Source organism: Meles meles, chromosome 4 (assembly GCF_922984935.1).
Source record: "Meles meles chromosome 4, mMelMel3.1 paternal haplotype, whole genome shotgun sequence".
Classification (NCBI taxonomy): domain Eukaryota; kingdom Metazoa; phylum Chordata; class Mammalia; order Carnivora; family Mustelidae; genus Meles; species Meles meles.
In genome coordinates, this window is record NC_060069.1 from 158833826 (window position 1) to 158857214 (window position 23389).

General features: G+C 45.8%; 1 protein-coding gene across 1 annotated transcript; it reads left to right on the forward strand.

The window, feature by feature from the left end:
• The first annotated feature begins 284 nt into the window (after positions 1 to 284).
• Positions 285 to 16671, forward strand: GET1 (guided entry of tail-anchored proteins factor 1). The gene is made up of 5 exons (XM_046001611.1): positions 285 to 417; positions 9701 to 9866; positions 11432 to 11499; positions 13605 to 13719; positions 15681 to 16671. The coding sequence occupies exons 1-5, from the start codon at positions 316 to 318 to the stop codon at positions 15752 to 15754; spliced, it is 525 nt and encodes a 174-aa protein (XP_045857567.1). The 5' UTR covers positions 285 to 315; the 3' UTR covers positions 15755 to 16671.
• Positions 16672 to 23389: the final 6718 nt, after the last annotated feature.

Here is a 23389-nt window from a genome sequence, read left to right on the forward strand (position 1 = left end):
CTAAACTAAAACTAAAGCTGGTAACACCCCAAACACCAGAGCTTGGGAAGCTGCAGCCAGGGGGATGGTGGGGAGGGTGCGAAAGGCTACGGAAGCCGGAAAGGCCAAGGATTGACGGGAAAGCTTCCACCAAGACCAAGAGCAACAGACGGTCCCGCCTCCCCGCCCAGTGTGGCACAGTGCGCAGGCGCGACGGCGCGCCTGCAAGGCCCCCCCCCCCTGGGCCTCACTGCGCAGGCGCCCGCGCGGCGTGGGCGCCGGCGTGGTCCCCATGGAGTTACCTTAGCAGAGCCCGCACCTCCGGGAGCATCCGGGATGAGCGGCGCGGAGGCCGACCGCTGGGCGTGGCTGCTGGTGCTCAGCTTCGTGTTTGGGTGCAATGTCCTCAGGATCCTCCTCCCGTCCTTCTCCTCCTTCGTAAGTGGCTGCCTCGCCTTCCAGGAGCTGGTGGGTGACCGCCGCGGTCCCCGGCGAGCCTGGCGTAGATACGGGGGTCTCAGACTGGCCGCGCGACGGCCGGATTGCGCCTGCAGAAGTGTCTGGTTGGGCCGTTCTGCTTTAAGATTTTTTTTTTTTTTTAGTTAATTGCTAGCATCTAAAACTTGCAAAGCTTTACCCCCCCAAATACGGACTCCTCGATTCTCAGGGAGAAAGAATGATCTGGCGACACTTGGCCGCGTTTTCCCGTGGCAGCAGCCCTGAGACTGGAAGTTGGCAGTGTCGCCCTGCCAGCCGGCCGCGCTGGTTTCCGTTATCTCCTGGTCGGCGGAGGCATCGCGCAGCCCTCGCTGCTGGGGGCCAGCGCCTGGCGCAGCACGGAGCCCCGTCTTTCCTGGAGGCCGCGGCCTTCCCGCATGGGGTGCCGGAGTGCCAGCCGTGCCAGCCGTGCCAGGTCCCAGGTGGAAGGCTCTTAGGCTGCAGCCGCCCCCACTTTTGCGGTCAGAGGCTGTGTAGACGGAATCTCGGCACTGTGTCACGCTTCCTGTATTGAGGAGAGCAAAGGGCACTGGGGAGCAGCTCTCGTGCATTTTGCGTAGGCATGAGTACATTACCTCGTGTCCGGTTGTCACGGCTGCTGTAAAATGCCCATGTCATCCTATGTCCCTTTACCTCAAAGGAGGAGCCTGACTCAGAGGGTCACTGTGCATCCAGTTAGTGACCACTGGTTTGTGATTCTTCTGGTTTTGTCCCTTTGCCTTTTGGAGTTTGGTAATAGGGTTGGTGGCAGGTTTGATGAGGTGTGTGTGGGTTAAGGGCGCCCTCTTTATGCCCACAGCGGGAGTCTGACAGACCTGACAGACCTCCAAGACTGGGTGCGTGCCACTGTGGCATTATTGGGGGAAACGCAGTTCTCCCTGCTCTTATCTCCTGATTTAGGGTGGTGGGGGTGGTTGGTGGTGGTGGTGGTGGTGGTGTGTGTGAAGGGGGTATTATTTAAGACTAGGTAGGATTTCTTCTTTCTTTTTTTATTCTTTCAGTATTTATGGAGCGCCTGTTTCGTGTTAGATTTTATTCAAGGACTGTACTACCTGCATTGTCCAACTAAGGCATGAGGATTCTCTCTCTCTTTTTTTTAAATTTATTTTTTATTTTTTTATAAACATATATTTTTATCCCCTGGGGTACAGGTCTGTGAATCGCCAGGTTTACACACTTCACAGCACTCACCATAGCACATACCTTCCCCAATGTCCATCCCCCCCCCCATGGGGATTCTCTCTTAACCCCTCATTCCCCCTTGACACTGCTGGGTTTTCAAGATGATGTCCCAAGTACTTAGCATTGCATAAAAGACCCTCAAAGGACTGGCTTCTCCATCTTTTTTCTCTTTTTAAAAAAAGTTTTGGTAAAATACACAACTTAAAATTTACGATTTTAGCCATTTCTGGGTATATAGTTCAGTGGCATTAAATCGTTACATTATTGTGCAACGATCACCACCGTCCATCTGTAGAACTTTTCCATCTTCCTAAACTGAAACTCTGTCCATTAAACAGTAAGTCCCTATTCTTCTTTCAACTCAGTCCTGGCAACCACAGTTCTACTTTCTGTCTCTATGAATTTGACTACTCTGATTATCTCATGTAGGTGAAATTATGCAGTATTTTTCCTTTTATGCCTGGCTTCTTTCATTCAGCATAATGCGTTCCAGGTTGTAGCATGTGTTAGGATTTCCTTCCTTTTTGAGGCTGAATAATATTTCATTGTGTATGTATACCACGTTTTGTTTATCCTTTCATCTTTCGATGGACATGAGGTTGTTTCCACCTTTTGGCTATTGTGAATAATGCTGCTGGAACACTAGTGTGCAAATACCTGTTCGAGTCTCTGCTTTCGGTACTTTTGGGTAAATATCCGAAGTGGGATTACTGGATCATATGGTAATTCTATTTTCAGCTTTTGGAGAAATTGCCCAACCATTTTCCATAGCAGCTGTACCATTTTGCATTCTCACCAGCAATGTACAAGGTTCTAATTTTTCCACAAGTTTCAGCACTTGCTGTCTTGTTTTGTTTTTATAATAGTCATCTTCAGTGGATGCAAACTGCCATTTTATTATGGGTTTGATTGCATTTTCCTAATGATTAGTGATGTTGAACATCACTTTATGTGCTTATTGGCCATCTGTATATCTTCTTTGGAGAAATGTCTGTTCAAGTCCTTTGCCCCCTTTTTAATGGGGCATTGGGTGTTTCTCTGTAAGGGAAGGGCATCCTCTGTGGGCTCAGAGTGGGGAGTGAGTGAGTATTTGGTTTGTTGTCATTGTTGGGTGAGGAGTTGTTTACTTACTGGGTATATGATTTGTAAATATTTTCTCCCGTTCTGTGGTTTGCCTGCCCATCTTTTTTATCACCTTGATTCTTCTTGTATACCCCATCCCATTTCACCTCTTATTGGAACTATATGAAACTAAGTTGCTCAAAGAGGCTGTGTTAGTTCTTTTTAAAAATTTTTAATTTTTTATTTACATATATTATTAGCCCCGGGGGTACAGGTCTGTGAATCGCGAGGTTTACACACTTCACAGCACTCACCATAGCACATACTGTCCCCAATGTCCATAACCCCACCACCCTCTCCCTACCTCTCTCCCCCCAGTAACCCTCAGTTTGTTTTGTGAGATTAAGAGTCTCTTATGGTTTGTCTCCCTCCCGATCCCATCTTGTTTCATTTTTTTCCTTCCCTACCCCCCAAACTCCCACTTTGCCTCTCAACTTCCTCATATCAGGGAGATCATATGATAATTGTCTTTCTCTGATTGACTTATTTCGCTCAGCATAATACCCTCTAGTTCCATCCACATCATCACAAATGGCGAGATTTCATTCTTTTGATGGCTGCATATATATATATACCACATCTTCTTTATCAATTCATCTGTTGATGGACATCTAGGTTCTTTCCATAGTTTGGCTATTGTGGACATTGCTGCTATAAACATTCGGGTGCACGTGCCCCTTTGGATCACTATGTTTGTATCTTCAGGGTAAATACCCAGTAGTGCGATAGCTGGGTCATAGGGTAGCTTATTTTCAACTTTTTGAGGAACCTCCATGCTGTTTTCCAGAGTGTCTGCACCAGCTTGCATTCCCACCAACAGTGTAGGAGGGTTCCCCTTTCTGCTCATCCTCACCAGCATCTGTCAATTCCTGACATGTTAATTTTAGCTATTCTGACTGGCATGAGGTGGTATCTCACTGGGGTTTTGATTTGTATTTCCCTGATGCCGAGTGATGTGGAGCACTTTTTCAAGTGTCTGTTGGCCATGTGGATGTCTTCTTTGCAGAAATGTCTGCTCGTGTCCTCTGCCCATTTCTTCATTGGATTATTTGTTCTTTGGGTGTTGAGTTTGATAAGTTCTTTATAGATTTTGGATACCAGCCCTTTATCTGATATGTTGTTTGCAAATAAGTTCTCCCATTCTGTCAGTTGTCTTTTGATTTTGTTGACTGTTTCCTTTGCTGTGCAAAAGCTTTTGATCTTGAGGAAGTCCCTGTAGTTCATTTTTGCCCTTGCTTCCCTTGCCTTTGGCAATGTTTCTAGGAAGAAGTTGCTGCGGCTGAGGTCGAAGAGGTTGCTGCCTGTGTTGCCCTCAAGGATCTTGATGGATTCCTTTCTCCCATTGAGGTCCTTCATCCATTTTGAATCTATTTTCGTGTGTGGTGCAAGGAAATGGTCCAGTTTTATTTTTCTGCATGTGGCTGTCCAATTTTCCCAACATCATTTGTTGAAGAGGCTGTCTTTTTTCCATTGAACATTCTTCCCTGCTTTGTCAGAGATTAGTTGACCATAGAGTTGAGGGTCTATTTCTGGGCTCTCTATTCTGTTCCACTGATCTATGTGTCTGTTTTTGTGCCAGTACCATGCTGTCTTGATGATGACGGCTTTGTAATAGAGCTTGAAGTCCGGAATTGTGATGCCACCCACTTTGGCTTTCTTTTTCAATATTCCTTTGGCTATTCGAGGTCTTTTCTGGTTCCATATAAATTTTAGGATTATTTGTTCCATTTCTTTGAAAAAAAAAAAAAATGGATGGTATCTTGATAGGGGTTGCATTAAACTTGTAGATTGCTTTAGGTAGCATAGACATTTTCACAATACTGTACTTTCAATCCATGAGCATGGAACATTTTTCCATTTCTTTGTGTCTTCCTCAATTTCCTTCATGAGTTCTTTATAGTTTTCTGAGCATAGATTCTTTGCCTCTTTGGTTAGGTTTATTCCTAGGTATCTTCTGGTTTTGGGTGCAATTGTAAATGCGATTGACTCCTTAATTTCTCTTTCTTCTGTCTTGTTGTTGGTGTATAGAAATGCAATTGATTTCTGTGCATTGATTTTATATCCTGACACTGAATTCCTGCATGAGTTCTAGCGGATTTGGAGTGAAGTCTTTTGGGTTTTCCACATAAAGTATCATATCATCTGCAAAGAGTGATAGTTTGACTTCTTCTTTGAAAGAGGCTGTGTTAGTTTGGTATTCCTCTATGAATTGTTCATAATTTCCTTTTGGCGGGGGGAGAGGAGTGTGTGTTTGGGGTATGGCAGTGGCTATAATTAAGAGCTGTCATCATCCGGCTCCTTAACCAAGCTTCTACCATGCTGCAGTCTGGATGCACATGAGGCTGTGTCCCTGGGTGTTACTCATTTAGATGAAAAAGCACTGTGTTCATATTCTGTGCTGCTTCCCACAGGTTGTATGACCTCTGTAACCTCAACACAGTTAGCTGTCTTGAACCTGTTTCCCCTTGGTTCTAATGCTTTTTGTCAGGGTCATCACGTATACTTACCCGAGCAGAGATCTGTACTGCCTGGTCACTGGGTTTGTGGTGAGGGTCAGGGTAAAGCCGCAAGGAACACTCTGCTCCTGAGTAGGGTAAGATGCTGTTCTTTTTTTTTTTTTAATTTTTAAAATTTCTTTTCAGGGTTCCAGAATTCATTGTTTATGCACCACACCCAGTACTCCATGCAATACATGCTGTCCATAATATCCACCACCAGGCTCCCCCAACCTCCCACCCCCCACCCCTGCAAAACCCTCAGATTGTTTCTCAGCGTCCAGTCTCTCAGGGTTCGTCTCCCCCTCCAATTTCCCCCAACTCCCTTCTTTCACGACCATTAGAGGCTGCCTGTTACAGACCCTTTGGGAGGACCTAAGTGGGGAAGACCCCCGAGGAGAAACCAAGCTTGACTGAGAATGGGCCATGTCCTCGTACGCCCAATATAGCGTTCCTGCAGTTTCCGAAGGGTTTTCCATTCAGCCAGTAGGAATGGGGGGTGGGGAGGGGTGGGGGCGCACCATCCCGTTAGGTAGGCTGGTCAAAGCCCTTGAATAAGTCTCTTAGGTATCACAAGTCCTCTGTCTAGCAAAGCCTTGCAGGGTCCTGGGAGGGGACCTCAGCTCAATACTGGGGTGGAGATGGGGGCCGGGATGAGGACTCCCAGTCCTGGTGTTGACTTGGTTGGACTTTTCCTGAGAGTTCTTAATTCTCTTCAAGCTGGTCACAGGGCATATGGATGGGAGGGTCCTGGCTCATTTAATAGGTGAACTAGGACTTTCCTCAACCAAAGGCAGAAAACGAGGGAGACGGAGATGCCCCTGGGAGCGCCGCTGTGCACGGCTATAGGGAGGCGTACTACGCAGGCGCTCCGCGCAGGCGCACCAGGCCTGGCAGTGGCGGAGGGCGTCCTGGCGAGCTGTGAGCAGTGCGCATGCGCTCTGGGAACGCTAGTGGGAGGTGCGGTGTAGGGAGGTGCGCTACTCTGGCGCCCCAGGATTGACGTGGCCGAGAGTGGGCGCTGTGCTGGGGTCAACAGCCCCTTCCTCCCCCACCCCTGCCTTTAGTCCCTGGGGATGGATTCCGCTCAGGTTGCCGTCTGGGATTTGGTTTGTGGGGTGACCACCACCTTCATATTTGATGACTTTGAAATTGCCTTCACTTTTTGGTCTAAAAAGTGGCCGCCTCCCTCTCCCTCTAGGGGCCCAGTCTCCCGAGGCCAGGGAGGCCAGGACGGACACTGCAGGACCTGCGTCCTGCTGTAGGGTCCTTCTTGAGACCTTCCCCTTTTCTAAAGCAGTTGCCTGGTGAGTTCCTCCTGGGACCATCAGGCGTGAGGATGGTCCCCAAATATTAGTTGTGGGGGTAATTCAGGGGGCATTGGGGGTTGAGTGCACATGCACAGTCGGGGCCTCATGGATGACCCATGCGGGGTGCGGGGGACCAGTGCCGTGAGGAGGGCTCCTAATTGGGAGTCCTGGTGTGGGTCTGTAGTTTCGCCGGAGCCTTGGTCACTTCTCGGGACGAGCATTGCGTCGCCAGTATTAGGAACACATCTAAGCAGGCCACCCCAGCATGTCATTCACCTGGTGCCCCCTGTGTTCCAGAAGGGACGAACCTTTGGGCTTAAATGTCATTATACATTAATTAATTTTCAGATGGGTCTAGTCCAGTTGCCAGCCATTGAGTGGCGGAGTGGGGTTTGACTCTTCCCGGATGTGACTCCAAGTTCAAACCGTAACATTTTGTCTATTCGGGAAGGGGTTTGGAACTTGGACAGGATCTCAGGGTGAGTCTGGTAGGACACTATGAGCTCATGCAGGCTGGCAGCCAGCCAGCGTCTGGGGGACAGTGGTGATAAGGAGAATCGGTTCTACCCTTGTTTTCTCCCTAGATTCTTCCACTGCCTGTCATCTTAATAAGAATTTTGGAAAAACTCGTTTTCTGCTTGAGGCTTCTTTATGGACCCATCTCCAGGTCTCTGAAAAAGCTGTACCCCACGCAGCTTATCTGTTTCTGTCAAGTGAGAGGTTTAAGGTTCTGGCAGGTGCTTTTGAATACATAAGGAGGTCAGAGGTTTATTTTTGTTTGAAAAATTAATATCCAGAACACTTAAATTCAAATCCCTTTAGATTTCACTATTTAATTCATAATTCTAGCACATTTTAACTGTCACTTATAAGGAGGTCTTGGATTAATATTGGTACCTGTTTGCAAATTTAAATACTTCCAGATATTTTTGTGTACTTGCAGACCTAATTTAATCATTTTCCTTCCCAAGCAGTACAGTTGTCTAATTTAACCGTAAGATTCTAAACTCCTCCACAAGCTCATTTTCCCACCCTCACTCACCTTCTAGTCCTGAGTAAACATCTTTGGTCTTCTTTAAAAAATGTTTTTTGGGGGGCCTGGGTGGCTCAGTGGGTTAAGCCTCTGCCTTCAGCTCAGGTCATGATCTCAGGGTCCTGGGACTGAGCCCCGCATCGGGCTCTTTGCTCAGAGGCGAGCCTGCTTCCCCTCTCTCTCCCTGCCTGCCTCTCTGCCTACTTGAGATCTCTCTCTCTCTCTGTGTCAAATAAATAAATAAAATCTTCAAAAAGTTTTTTTAAAAAAGATTTTATTTATTTGACACAGAGAGAGACACCAAGAACAGGAACAGGAGCAGGGGGAGGGGGAGAGGGAGAAGCCAGCTTCCTGCTTCATTGAAGGGCTCACTGCACGGGTGTTAGAGGCTACCACCTCAGAGACTGTCCTGGGAACCCACACTTAGGCAGACGCCCCGGGACACCATGACGGGGTGCGGCTCCCAGCTCTATCAGAAGAGTTGCCCTGTTGTATAGAGGGGACCCCAAGCTGAGGGACAAACCCAGTTATTGTGCACTTGCTATGTGCCAGTACACTTACATACATTATCCCCTTTCATTGTTTTAATTAATCTGTTTTTTAGAATTTTGAAACAAACGTGCCAAAAAGGTATGCATACAATACAAAGAACTGATTTTGTTTCTTGAAAACAAGTTGTCAACCTGGGCCCCTGTATTCCCCGACACAGTACTGTATAAACAGCTGCCTTATCCACAACTCAGCCATCAGGAACCTTCCTCCCGACCTGCTCTGTTCCAGCCAAGGTCCTTTGTAGCAAAGGGTCCCGGTCAGCACTGCATTGCACATACTTGCCGCATCTCTCCAGTCTGGAAGGATTCCCGGTATTTCCTTGACTCGTATGGCTGGTGTTTCTGAATATGGCAAGGGCAGTGAGTCTGCAGGATGGCCTTCTTCGAACACCTTTGTCCAATGTCACAGAAGGGATGCTGTGTTCTCGCTGCATCGCATCTGACCCCGTGGGACCTTCACTCTTTGCTAGGGGTGGGTCCCGAAGGATTTCTCCGTTCCCTGCACCCCCATTCCCCCTTTATCCTTGCTGTCCGACGTTCCTGTGGCATCCTGGCCTGCTGCCGGGCGCCATCTGGTGGCCACTGCCGTCTGTCCTTGGCTCCAGCTGGTGGGCGTACCCACAATTGTACGTGAGGGTGGGGGGGGCATCCGGGGACATCCCCTGTGGGGGTCTGGCTGTTGGAGGCGCCTCTTCACAAACATTTACATCTATATTTCTCCATCTACCAAAAACCACGAGTTCACACCCGTGCCTCCGATTCTAATTCAGCACTTCAGTATTCATTCCGCTTCTTTCTCATCCATATTTCTAACCCCCAGTTCTGATAGTGAGAAAACGGGCTCCCATTATTTTCAGTATGTTTACTGTATTTGATCAGTCCTTTGTAATTAATCTCGCATCCCCACTGCTGCCTCCTCCTCCCCACCCCAATGCCTGCTGGTCCCGCTTGGGCTCTGACTCTGTGGCTGGTTGGGTGCTTTCCTCTTATCCTGTACGCCTCTTACTCTGACACCTATGCCAGGCTGTCCTTTCTGAAGAGGCTCATATCACCATGCTTGCCTCTATCCTCCCTTGCCAGGGTGCCCCTCTGTGGGAGTGCCCTCCTGACAGTGCTTGGGATTAAGTCTTCCTGCTGGGCTACCCCCTCCTCACTGGCACCGTCCCCTTCCTCTGCCTACCTAATTCTTCAGGAAGGGAAGGGAATGTGTGGTCCTTGTTACCTGAATGATGGCTGGAATTGGTTTTCATTTTATAATCACAATTTTATCGTTACGGTGAAAGGTCCAGACATTGTGCTGGAGCGATCCATGGGCGTGTCTGCAAAAGGAAAGTATAATTTGACCGGTGATTCCCATCAGAGGCAGTTTTTGTCTGTGGTGGTCCCAGAGGGCAGCAGCAGGACTAGGCCACAGAGGCTGGCTGTGCGGGTCAAGGGCAGCCTGCCCAATTGGAAGCAGCAGCACTAGGATGGGGTGGGGGAGGTGTCCCCCTGTGGGAAGGCACTGACCTCAGCTGTCCACTCTGCCAGATGTCCAGGCTGCTGCAGAAGGATGCCGAGCAGGAGGCACAGATGAGAGCAGAGATCCAGGACATGAAGCAGGAGCTCTCCACCGTCAACATGATGGATGAGTTCGCCAGATACGCCAGGCTGGAGAGAAAGATCAACAAGATGACGGATAAGCTTAAAACTCACGGTACTAAATAAATAAATGCAAAAAAAAACAAACAAACAAACAAAAAAAAAACAAAACAAAAAACTCACGGTACTGGTTTCACCTGTGGTGCGGAAAACTTCATGGGAGCCGAGGAACAGAGAAGTCTTTCTGTAAAGACTGGCAGAACATGTGCTTTGATTCTTAGGTGTTCTTTTTTTTTAAGATTTTTATTTTTATTTATTTGACAGACAGAGATCACAAGTAGGCAGAGAGGCAGGCAGACAAGAGAGAGAGGGGTAAGCGGGCTTGTCGCTGAGCAGAGAGCCTGATGTGGGGCTCGATCCCAGGACCCTGGGATCATGACCCAAGCTGTAGGCAGAGGCTTTAACCCACTGAGCCACCCAGGCGCCCCTGATTCTTAGATGTTCTGAATGTTGAGAGGAACCTCTGAGTTTGTCCGGAAGAAACTCAGTAGTCATGATTACTTTCTCTTTATTCGTTGGTGAACCTTTGTTTCCTCAACACAGAAACAGCTAGCATTCTCTTAGTGTTTTTTCGTTTCTGTGGGCAAACATTTTGAAATTCAAAACTTTTCTCCCAGCCCCCCTTTTTTAAAAAAGATTTTATTAATTTGTCAGAGGGCCAGAGGGCGCACAAGCAGGGGAAATGGAAGGCAGAGGGAGAAGCAGGGCTCAATTCCAGGAACCTGGGATCATGACCTGAGTGGAACGCTTAACCGACTGAGCCACCCAAGTGCCCCTCAACACTTTTCGAGATAAGCCTAGAGCAAGTGTCACAGTGGGTGCCCAAGGGCTTTTGTGGACACTCTCAAACGTGCCCAGAGTGTCCTTATCTGAGAATAGACTGACACGGTCAGGGTCAGGTCTTGTTCATTGCTGTGTTGGCCACTGTCCCTAACACTCTTCTGTGATGAAGACATTTCCACCCGTGTGCTGGGAATGCGCACTGTGAGAGAGCTGCCTCCAGGCTAGTAAGACATGCAGAGCTCCCCCGCCCCCCCCACAGGCCCAGGACAAGCTGGGCTCCCACATGTGGGTTAGCGTACAGTGTAGACAGGGAGACCTGGGGAGCAAATGTAGTCCTGCTGGTAAGTACACTATAAAAAGAATCTCTGATGGGGGCGCCTGGGTGGCTCAGTGGATTAAGCCGCTGCCTTCGGCTCAGGTCATGATCTCAGGGTCCTGGGATCGAGGCCCACATCGGGCTCTCTGCTCTGTAGAGAGCCTGCTTCCTCCTCTCTCTCTGCCTGTCTCTCTGCCTCCCTCTCTGCCTACTTGTGATCTCTCTCTCTGTCAAATAAATAAATAAAATCTTTAAAAAAAAAAAAAAGAATCTCTGATGTAGACGGGTGTTCAAAATTAAAGCTTCAAATCTTACAATCTGTGTGTGATTCTATTTTAATGCAGGGCATCATGTGTGGCTTTTAAGAAACTCTGTTTTCTATTTTCTAAATATACTGAACAAATGTTATATAACATGATTAGAAGCTATTTTGTAGGAGGAGAATAACATTTCTGTGTATTTGAGTATTTTCCTTTATTTTCAGGACCGATACAATGATTTCATTCTGTTTTTCCTTTCAGTGAAAGCTCGGACAGCTCAGTTGGCCAAGATAAAATGGGTTATAAGTGTTGCCTTCTATGTATTGCAAGTAAGTGTCTCTTGTGTCACCTGGGGTCGTTAAAGTTGATTATGGACTGTCCTCCAGAACTGCGGCCCCCAGGATCCAGGTCCAAGAGTTCAGGCCTTTTCTCCTTTGCGTGGCTGCGCTGCAGATCCTGCCAGTATGGAACTGGACGCTGTGCATTTATAAGTTAGACTGAACGAAAGCCTTTCTCTCTCTCTGGTTTTAAGGGGGAGTATAATTAACATACAGTGTCCTATTAGTTTCAGGTGTAAAACATGATGAATCAGTAATTCTCTACGTCACTCATTGCTCACCATGAAACTGTGATCACCATCCCTTATCATGCACCGCGTTATGATGTTACTGACTGTGTTCCCTCTGCTATACTTTTCATCTCCATGACTTACTTACTTCGGAACTGGAACTTTGTACCTCTTCATCCCCTTTATCTGTTTTCCCATCCCTCTATTTCTCTTCCCTCTGGCAGCCACCAGTGTGTTCTCTGTATTCATAGGTCTGCTTTTTATTTATTCATTTCATGTTTTAGATTCCACATATGAGTGCCGTGGTCCGGTGTTTGTCTCCCTCTGGCTTATTCCACACAGCAGTATGCCTTCTAGATGCATCCCTGTTGTTACAAACAGCAAGATCTCATCCCTTTTGGTGGCTGAGGAGTGTTCCGTGTGTGTGTCTGTGTGTAAATATATATAAATACACCACCTCATCTTTACTCGTTTGTCTGTCATGGACACGGGCTGTTTCTCCGTCTTGGTGACCGTAAATAATGCTGCGGTAAACATAGGTGTGCATGGGTCTTTTCCAGTGACTGTTTTTGTTTTCTTTGGGTGAGTACCCGGTAGTGGAATGACTGGGTCATATGGTATTTCTGTTTTTAATTTTTTGAGGCACCTCCGTACTGTTTGCACAGTGGCTGCACGAGCTTTCGTTCCCGCCAGCAGTGCACGAGGGTTCCAGGACAGTCTGTCTCCTGAGTTGTGAAACGCTGGGGTTTTTTAGCACATGGGTGCTGAGGTAGCTTCTCTGGGACTCTTCGGTGGTGCCGTTACTCCAGTGCAGCTTGGGGAGCCTCTGGGGAAGTGAGAGAAGCTTATTTAGATCTTGTATTTGCTAAGATGGTCGGTTTGGGTCATTGCTTGTTATGTGGCACACAGACGTGGAAAATGCTGCTCACTGTCTAGGTGGGGACCCACCGTGCTCATTTCAATCCAGTGCTCTTGGTCCTCAGCGGTTCCGTCTGGGATAAGAGAGTTCCTGGGGGGATACTCTTGCTGCTGCTTCCCTTTGAGGTCGTGGCCATGCTGTGTCCACGCTCGCGGCTGCTGTCAGGGACTCTGGGTTCCAGCGCTGTGTGTGGTCCTCCCTGCACCAAAGGCCTCGAGTCAGCCCTGCAAGCCCAGGGTGTCTGGGTTCAGTGAGGTTCACTCGACCTGAGGTCCTGTCGCTTTGACACCAGTTAGGTTTCCCAGGGGCAGGATTGAAGCCAGACTCCGTCTTTTAAGTCTGCTCATTTGAGCGGCTTCTCCAAGGCATGGGACGGGTGAAGACGGCGGAAAGGATGCTTCTGCTTCGCTGCCACTGTTTAGACTCACAGGGCTCTGTCCACACGCAGATGCCAGCACTGGGGGTGTGTGTGTTGGGGGGTGGAGAATGGACTGATGTTTCAAGGATCTTAGAGGCATGAGATTGCTCTTGTCACTAATAAGGTGTGTTTATCATAGGCTGGCTACTTACAAGAGGTGCTCAGTGAGAAAAGGATACCTTTGGTATACGAGACTGTGGTTAATTTATCAGCCAACTGCTAATTTAATAGTGCATATTTATTATTCAGATTAAAACAGTAAAGTGGCAATTCAGTAAGAAGGCTACCCCGCTTGGCAGCAGTGTGTTCTAGGTGTCCTGTGAACTGGTCTTTAATCAGACAGTGTTTCGGGGTGCCCGCGGATCGGCGGCGGTGTGGATGTGTCTGTGTCCCTCAAGGACTGCATTGCTGGGGCTTGAGGTCATCGGCTCGGAGCGTTTCCTCAGTGTGTTGGCCGGTTTCTCCTCTGTCTTGGGTTACTGGGCATGTGGCCAGCAGGCTGTCGCACTCATCAGCACTGTCCCCGCAGGCTGCCCTGATGGTGTCGCTCATCTGGAAGTATTACTCTGTCCCTGTGGCTGTGGTGCCCAGCAAATGGATCACGCCGCTGGACCGCCTGGTAGCATTTCCTACTAGAGTAGCAGGTAAGAGTTTTCTGGAGCCCACAGCAGAAGTGTACGGCTAGGCCTCTGTAGACATGCAGAGTACGGGGGGAGGAACCCACCTCATCTATTCACTAGTGAGTAATCCTTTGGGTCTTGGCCTCACACAAGGCTCACGGGGAAGCACAGGTCTGGAGAAGTTGCTTGCCTTGTCCAGCGTCACCGAAATGTTAAGTAGCAGAACTAGAGTTCATCCTGGGTCTGCTCACAGAATGTCAGCCCGTACCTTGTCTCATTCCCCGGTTGTTGAAACCCCGATCTCTCGGTCCTAGGTTCTGTGACCTCTTCGTTTCTTTTGCATGGCCTCTCTGCGGCATGTACTGCTGTTGGCCATTCTTTCATTTTTGAAAGGTAATGATATGCTTTGGGTGTTAAAAGTAGTACATATCGGACGCCTGGGTGGCTTACTGGGTTAAGTGTCTGCCTTCAGCTCAGGTCATGATCTTGGGGTCCTGGGATCGAGCCCCACATCAGGCTCCCTGCTCAGTGGGGCATCTGCTTCTCCCTCTACCTCTGCCTCTGCTCGTGTGTGGAGGCAAATAAATAAAATCTTTATTTTAAATAAATGAATGATAAATAAATATAAATCTTTAAAAAAGTACATATTGTAGAATGATTAGAGCTATAAGGACAATTTTAAAACATCCCATAAGGGGCACCTGAGTGGCTCAGTGGGTTAAAGCCTCTGCCTTCGGCTCAGGTCATGATCTCAGGGTCCTGGGATCAAGCCCCACATCGGGCTCTCTGCTCAGCGGGGAGCCTGCTTCCCTTCCTCTCTCTCTGCCGGCCTCTCTGCCTGCTTGTGATCTCTGTCTGTCAAATAAATAAATTAAAAAAACTTAAAAAAAAAAAAAAGAGAAACATCTCATAAGCTATAGCTAACCTCTCTTAACTTTGTGGTACATTTTTCCACTGTTTTTTTTTTTTCCTATTTGTTTTATACCACTAAGATCATCTGGCACATACAATTTTATTTATTATTTTTTTAAAAGATTTTATTTACTTATTTGACAGAAATCACAAGTAGGCAGAGAGGCAGGCAGAGAGTGGGGGGGAAGCAGGCTCCTTGCTGAGCAGAGAGCCAGATGAGGGGCTTGATCCCAGGACCCTGAGATCATGACCTGAGCCGAAGGCAGAGGCTTTAACCCACTGAGCCACCCAGGTGCCCTGGCACATAGAATTTTAGACCCCTTTTTACTTTATATTGTAAGCCCTTTCCCATATCAGTAAACTTTTTAAGGAATTTTGAATAGCTGCTGTTCATTGGGATACATCATGACGTACTAATTGCCCTGACAGAAGATAGTATTTAGGTCCTAATTTCTTATTGTCAGGAATAGTTCTACATGTCACTCAGCTTTTGGTTGTGCTCTGTTGCTGGAGGTGAATTACTGAGTGAAAAGGAGTGACTGCTTCAGAGATCCTGGTTTCACCACACCCTCCACCCTGCTCCCCTCTCCCCCCAACCTCCGCCTAACCTTGTGGGCACCACTGCCCGCCTGTGGGCTCTCAGTGCCACTGAGTAGGAGAGCGCGAGGACGCCTTTCCAGGCATCTAGAGAGCCATTGGCCACTCCTGCAGCCTGACTTCCTGTCTCTCCGTCACCAGCTGGGCCAGAAAGGCATGGGTGGACGCTGCTTTGTTGATAATAGTTTTTTAAGAAGGAAAAACACATAGTCATACAGGGCAGTTTTACTCTTTGTTAATATTGTATATAACAATGCACATCCCTCTAGCGGTTGTCCTGCGGAGTTCCTGTTTAGGAAGGAAGCAGCCCTGTGCATCAGTAGGAGGTCTGCTGACTCTGAATCGAGGAAGCACACACCTAGTTTTCCTTAGCCGAGCACTACTGCAAAACGGTTGACTTCCTGTAAATTAAAGGTAGCAGAAATGCGGGCAGATTGTAGACATGTTCTCTTAACGGTGAGCTTCTTTATTTCCAGGTGGAGTTGGAATTACCTGTTGGATTTTAGTCTGTAACAAGGTTGTGGCGATCGTGCTTCACCCTTTCAGCTGAGAGAAGACGAGTGCAACTATGACATTTTAGAGAATGGATTCCCACTGAGACGGTTAAAAATCTGATTTATACTTTTTTTTTTTTTTTTGAGGAAATTAAAGCACACAGGTTAGTTTTTTTGTTGAATGCGTTCTTGGATTTTATGTGAGATACGAGAGTCATGATTTTGTACACTTGTCACCGAGCTGGAAGGCCAGGCTCTCGCATGTGTGACCTGGCCAGCAAGTCCCGGGTTTGTTACAAGATGGGGCCTGGGCATCCACATATTGGGGTGTGCACCGTTGCATACTTTAAAGGTCACATTGCCAACCGGAGAGTCAAAGTTTTCTAACTTAAGTACCTTAAAGGCTTTGCACTATTTTTGATCCAGATTAGGAAGTGACTTAAATTTTAAAACCACTACCAGAATTTGAAGTCTCCCTTAGTACTACTGAAAGAATAACACTAATTGACATTGCTCGTGTGGTTTTTCTCTCTGTTTAAAGGATCATTCATGGGATGAGCCATTGTATAGTGTTATCTACTTATTTGAAATTGTTAACTTTTCATTACTGTGTTTTGTAAATGTAGTCATGAGATCATTATGCATTGTTTGAGGCTTGAATTGTGTTTATATTTAAAGCATTTCAGATGAAGTGTGTTTTATAAGCACTTAATATTTATGCTCTGTAGAATGGAACAAAGTTAACAAAGATTTCTGATTAAATTAATTTGAGTGGATACATTTTTTAAAACACTTTTTTTTTAACTGTTTACTTTTTTTTTTTTTTGAATTCTAATTGACATATAAACATTGTATTGGTTTCAGGACTATAACCTAGTGATTTGATATTTGTATACACTGTGAAATGATCACCACAGTAAGTCTGGTTTCCCCATGTAAAACACTCTTTTGTAATTAAAATTTTTGCAAGGGCTTGTGTGACTCTTCCTTACAGCTGCTTACTTGCTATGACGTTTGTAACTGTGACAAGTGACAGAGGACTTTAACTGTTAACTCGGTTGGCTGTAGCCCCGTAGAGCTACATTCTGTCCTTGGTTTTTCAAAGGTCATATTTGTATTCTTTTTTATTTTTTTATTTTTTTTTAAAGATTTTTATTTATTTATTTGACAGAGAGAGAGATCACAAGTAGGCAGAGAGGCGGGCAGAGAGAGAGGAGGAAGCAGGCTCCCCACGGAGCAGAGAGCCCGATGCGGGGCTCGATCCCAGGACCCTGAGATCATGACCTGAGCCGAAGGCAGCGGCTTAATCCACTGAGCCACCCAGGCGCCCCGGTCATATTTGTATTCTTGAGCTCCCTGTCAATCTAACAAGTAGCTCATTGTTAATTCCACGCATTGTACAAGAGACAGACAGAGCGCTGTGGTGCGTAGTTCGCATCCTCAGAGGGGGTCAGGCTCTTCATTCAAATGTCTGCAGCCCAGGTTGACTTAGCTTTAAGAAAGGATGTGGAACAGGGGTCACAGGAACATTCACAGCAAAAGCATCAGAGGGTTTACGTGGGCCACACAGGCTGGGAAGGCTGCCTGATGAGGCGAAGGCAGTGGCACGAGGAAGCTGCGGGGTTCAGGCGCCTGACACCCTGCGTTACCACCATGAGTGAGCCGCCGGCATCTAGGGCGGGGTGTGCAGTGAACGGTTGGTCGCCACGCAGGGTCCACCCAGGGACATCCTTGGATCACTAATCCTTGTCCAGTCTCCCTGCCGAGACCCTTCTTGATCTCCTAAAGATCCATTCTTTCAGTTAACACTCAAGGAGTTTCGACAAAGCTCTCTGAGGGTAGAGGAGAAGACGTACGGTTGACAGCTGGGGACCTTCTCACACGTAGCAGCAGTTGACAAAGATGAGACAATGGACATGTAAGTGTCCTTCATGTTTTACATTGTGACTTTTCAAAAATGTTATTTGTTTTTAAATAGGTAATAAACATAGTACTGGATTCAAAAGCGACAGAAAGGGGTACAGTGGAAAGTAGCTCTTCTGACCCTTGACCGTTGTGTTGTCCCATCTTCTGTGTATGTGCTGAGCCTCCCCTGCAGTCTGTGTGTGTGCTGAGCCTCCCTTGCAATGTGTGAAGCCCTCTTTAATCCCCTTAGATGACAGTGATTTCTTTTTTCTCCCCCTCCTCGTCTGAACGTCTTACGCAGTATCTATTTGACTCATTTGTCAACCAGTTTTGTATTGACTTGGGATGTCTCCTATCGTGTAGTTTCGTCTCTAATGTTTTAGATGCTTTTGTGTGTATGATAAAGGGTTTTCAGGGATGCTCCAAGTGCCTTTTGGGCCAGAGATTGTCCCTTAGGCTTTTTTATTCCCCTCCCAGCATGTCTTAAGTCAATACCCAGGAATATTTAACTTAGAAAAGAATGGCTTTCCACGGGGGCCATGTAAGTCTTTTCCAGGGAGTGTATTTTCTTTGTAGTTGAGGTGTTAACCAATGAACAGTTGTATGGATTTTCTAGGATGCTCTTCTAAGTCGTTCAGGACAGAGGCCTGTAGTGGTGTCAGCAGATTCAAAGCTGTATGTGTTGCTGGTTTGCACACCAGTGTGGATGCCAACCTCTCTTGGGGCTTGCTTGTGTGGGTTAGCTTTTCTGCTTGCGTATTTGGAATGTAAAGAGTATTCATCCCTCTTTCAACCCTCAGTACTGACTCGTGCCTGAGAGTTCATTCTTAAGTTGAATGAATATTGTTTAGCTTTTGCCAATATTTCTGTTGTTGCTTGTGCTTTTGGTGTCGTATCTAAGAATCCATTGCCAAATCCAAAGTCACAGAGATTTATGTCTCTGTTTTCTTCAAGAGTTTATAGTTTTAACTTTTACACTTAGGTCTTTTATCTACTTTGAATTAATTTTTGTATAAAGAGTGAAGTAAGAGTTCAACTTTATTCTTTTGTATGTGGATCTTCAGTTGTTTAAGCACCATTTGTTGAGACTGTGTATTCCCTGTTGAGTGGTCTTGGCAACCTTGTCAAAAATCAGTGAACTGTAGACACATCGGTTTATTTCTGGACTCTCAGTTGTATTCCGTACACCTCTTTGTCTGTGTATACTTAGACCAATACCACAGTATTTTGATTTCAGTTGCTTTGTAGTAAGTTTTAAAATTGGGACATGTGCATCCTCTAATTTTGTGTTTCTGCTTAAATATTGTTTTGGCTGTCTGTGTCTCTTGCAATTTCATATGAATTTTAAAATTTGTATCTCAGTTTCTACAAAGAAGTTAGTTGGGGTTCTGATAGGGATTGTGTTGAATTTGTCAGCTTGGGGAGTATTGCCATCTTAACAGTATAAGGGCTTCCAATCCATGAACATGGGCTATCTTTCCAACTATTTAGATCTTTAATCTCTTTCAACAATGCCCTGTAGTTTTCAGATGATATTTTGTATTTTTTTTTGTTAAATTTATTCATAAGTATTCTTTTTGATGCTATTTTAAATGAAATTATTATATAGAAATTGATTTTTGTGTATTGATCTTATATTCTATAACCTCATTTATTGGTTCCAATAAATAGTTTAGTGGGTACCTTAGGATTTTCTATATGCAGGATCATGTCATCTGTGAATAGAGATAGTTTTACTTCTTCTTTTCCAATCAATGCCTTTTATTTCATTTTTGCCTGATTTCTCTGGCCAGAAACTCCAGTACAGGGTGGAATAGAAGTGTTGAGTGTGACATTATTGTCATCCGGTTTTGTTATCAGGGTTATGCCAGTCTCGAAGGATGAGTTGGAGAATGTTCCTTTTTCTATATTCTGGACCAGGTTTAAAGTCTGAGTTATTCTTTGAATATATGATGAATCTGCTGGTAACATCTTTCTGAGTTTTTCTCTTTTTTTTTACTGAAAGATTAACTACTGATTTCAATTTCTTTAGTGATTATGAGGTTATTAGTTTTGTATTTTTTCTTGATTTAGGAAAATTAGTGTAGGATTTATCCACTTCTTCTCAACTTTAAAATATTATAGGATAAAATTTTTGCAAATGCTCCATTTGTGATAAAAAATACAAGTTTGAAGTTGTCTTCTTGTATGTGTCCATTGGGTTAGAGTTATCGGCTGTCTTACTCACATCATTGTCTTACTGGTGCATTTTTATTTGCTGGGCTACCCATTACGAGGAAGTCCAGGCTGTGCTTCTGACCAACCAGCTATAAGTCAGAGGTTCCCATGACCTCTTCCTCAGGTTTGATTAATTTGCTAGAGCAGCTCACGGAATTCAGGAAAGCCAGTTCTTTCGTTTACCAGTTTATGATAAAAGGATATGATAAGTGATTCTGATAGCCAGCGCATGGAGGGGATCCTTCGGGCCAGGTGTGTAGGAAGGGGCGTGGAGCTTCCACGCCATCTCCAGGGATGCCCTTCTCCTGGTACCCCCACGTGTTCAACCCAGAAGCTCTCCCAACCCCATGCTGCTGGGATTTTATGGAGTCTTCCTCAGATGGGCATCCAGGGGTCATCAACTCCATTTTCAGCCCCTCTCCCCTCTCCAGAGTATGTGGAGGTGGGGCTGAAAGTTCCAACCTGCTCATCCCAGTGTCGTTTTTCTGGTGACCAGCCCCTATCCGGGAGCCCACCTGGAGTCACCTCGTTAGAACAAAAGACACACCCATCGCCTAGGAGATTAGCAAGGTCTCCAGAGCCCTTTGTCAGGAAGGGGTCAGAGACCAAATACCCAGAACAAAAGGTGTTCCGACTGCTCTTGCCACACAGGGAGTTACTAGGGTTTCAGAGCTCTGTGCTGGGAGCCCAGGCAGCGGCCAGTACACACTTTCTGTTACCTCACGATTGCCTTTTCTTTGTCCCCTGCCCTTCCCCTTACATTTTTAAGTTACTGAATTTTTGTTTTAACACTAGAAAATTTGTCCATGCTTAATGCTTTCCTCCCCTCTGCAGCAGTGTGAGTCAACACTTGAACGTCAGTCCTTCCCACCGATGCACGAGGTCCTTGTCGTCATACGTGTGATGCCTCAGCCTTGTGTTCCCTCTCTGTGACCCCACAAGAGATGGTGTAAAACCACGACGTTTAGGACTACACATTCACCACTCTCTCGCTCGCACAAGAGACCTTTTATCTTAAACAAGTTCTGCCTGAGGTCTGTCAGTCGGAACAGGAGTGAGGCGGCAGGCTGCACTTGGTGTGCAGGCTGCACTTGGTTGGTGCTATGAGAACCCGGCCAGGCCTGTTTGTGTATCGCCTGCGGCTGTTTTCACCTTCCAGTGGTGTCGTGAAGGTGTTACTGAGGGTAGGTGGCCTGTGAAGCCTGAGTGATCGCTATCTGACTCTTTACAGAAAAGGTTAGCTGATCTCCGCATTAGTGAGGCTCTGAAAACGTATTCTGCCCCTTCCTTCTTCTGGAATAGTGCTGGAGGGTGTGTGGTTCTAGGTCACGGCTGTCCTGTTGGCACCCCACCGTTTTCTGCCTTACTGTCCTGACGGATGAGTAGTACCCTGGTTCCTTTGACAATACACTGCCTTTTCCTGTGGTTGGTCTTAAGATTTTCCCTTTGTCAAGAAACTGCTTGGAAGTTTCTTCATGCCTAGCCAGGTGTGAGTTTTGTTTTGTTTCTATTTCTCTTTATTTTGTTGGAATTTATTGGAGTTTCTGAATCAGTATTTTTCACCCTTTATCTCTTTAGATATTTAGCCCTGCTCCATTCTCTCTTCTCTCTTCTTCAGAAGCTCGGGTTGTATACTAGTTCAGCCTTTTTCATCTGTGCGTGCCTGTAAACCTCCCCTCGCGTCGTTTCTCTGTGCTCTCTGCTTCGATGCTGATCGTCTCTTCAGATCTTTTTGCTCTCTGAGTTCTGGGTTCATCTGCTGTGAAGCCCATTTATAGAGTTAATTTATTTTATTTTTTTATTCTTTAAAGATTTTATTTATTTATTTGACAGGCAGAGATCACAAGTAGGCAGAGAGGCAGGCAGAGAGAGGGGAGAGCAGTCTCCCCACTGAGCAGAGAGCCCGATGTGGGGCTTAATCCCAGGACCCTGGGATCATGACCCGAGCCACCCAGGCGCCCTATAGAGTTAATTTAAATGAAATGATTATAAATGAAATGATTATATGTCTGTCTTTTAAGTTTTGTCACGTATGCTGGGTTCTTGTTCTTTTTATTCATATTTTCAGAAACTCCTTTTATTTCTTTAAACGTTATTATTTTCTGTATATAATAATTCCAACATGTAGAGCCTTTGCAGATCTGAACCTGATATCTGTTGTGCCTGTTGGTTTTCTTTTTTTTTTTTTTTTTTTTTCCCATTTTATTTTTTCAGCCTGTTGGTTTTCTGAACACCTTGTTTTCTTGTGTCTTATCATTTTTTGGACTGCATGTATGTGGGTGTTTTGTTGTTGTTGTTTTTATTTTTATTTAACTATCTTGTGGGAATTTCTTGAGGCTGGGTCAAGGACAGGTTTTTCCAGAGATAGTTTGCATTTCTACTGTCCTGGGGGTTCTGCCAGCCTAGATCTCTCTTCTTTTTTCAAGTAGGCTCCATGCCCAGTGTGGAGCCCAGCGTGGGGCTTGAACTCAAAACCCTGAGATCAAGACCCGAGCTGAGATCTAGAGTCAGACCCTTATGATTTATGCTCTCTCTCTCTCTCTCTTTTTTTTAAAATGCTGTTGTTGTGGGTAGGCATGAAAAAGGTCCCTTGAAAAATCCTAAACCTGCTATAAAGCAAGTAGACATTGCAACACTGGAATATTATTCTATATATCATTTAAAAATCCTTTTAGTAAATTTCTGCAGAATTTAAAGCAAGGCATTTCTGTCATTTGACAGGCATTTGCATATCTCCCCTTAGAAGCCTATGGGACATCTAACTCTCCTCCCTCCTTCCCTCCTCCCCTTCCTTCTCTGTTCCCCTCTGTGGTTTTCATAAAGATCAAAGCTTCGGGCCTTACAGTGTTTATCTCCTCTGGTTTTAAATACAATTGTTTTCCCACCATGGTTTTCACTTTCTTTTAAAAGTTTTATTTTACTGTTCTCAGTTTTTTAAAGTGCTCATATTACACACCAATCCATAAACCTCTTTGGAAATAGCATGGTCCATGTTGTAAATAAGTTGCGCTTGAAAATCAATGAAGGTAAGTAAAAGTAGCAGCGCTGGGCGTGCAGCCCCGGTCTAGTTCCGGTCAGAGATGCTGGCAGTGCAGTGGAGAGTTAGGAGGGAGCAGCTCGCCGGAGTGGACACTCTTAGGCCCAGGTGCTCTTTTATGGCAAGATTATCAGGAAAAAGGACACAGTATCGGTATATAACAAATAGAAATAAAAATAGTGAATCTCAGGTGTAAACAAGGAGTCATCACAAGCAGTTTAGCTGAATTGGAGAACACTCAAAAATAATTTTCATAAAACTACTGTTGGTAATCACTGTGCCTTTTTTTTTTTTTTAAATAGAATCTTCTCTTTCAAAGCTGCTTCCATGTTTTTTAGTTAAAACACAATTCAATTGCTGCGAACATTCCTATGTATGTGAGATGTGTGACTCTTGGCTGACTGACTTGGACTAACGAGCCATGGAGTCCCACAGAATATTAAAGCCAGGGAATAAGTCAGTCTTCCAAAAGATAATGGACATGTTTCAATTATAGGGAAAAAAGATACAGTTTTATATTTGAAATGCCATT

What these genes read in the sequence shown, in the direction of transcription:
- GET1 (XM_046001611.1), top strand. Translation starts at nt 316, where the DNA reads ATGAGCGGCGCGGAGGCCGACCGCTGGGCGTGGCTGCTGGTGCTCAGC. An exon ending in GGATAAGCTTAAAACTCACG is followed by an intron (nt 9,867 to 11,431) that starts GTACTAAATAAA and finishes TTTTCCTTTCAG; the next exon opens with TGAAAGCTCGGACAGCTCAG. An exon ending in TTGCCTTCTATGTATTGCAA is followed by an intron (nt 11,500 to 13,604) that starts GTAAGTGTCTCT and finishes CTGTCCCCGCAG; the next exon opens with GCTGCCCTGATGGTGTCGCT.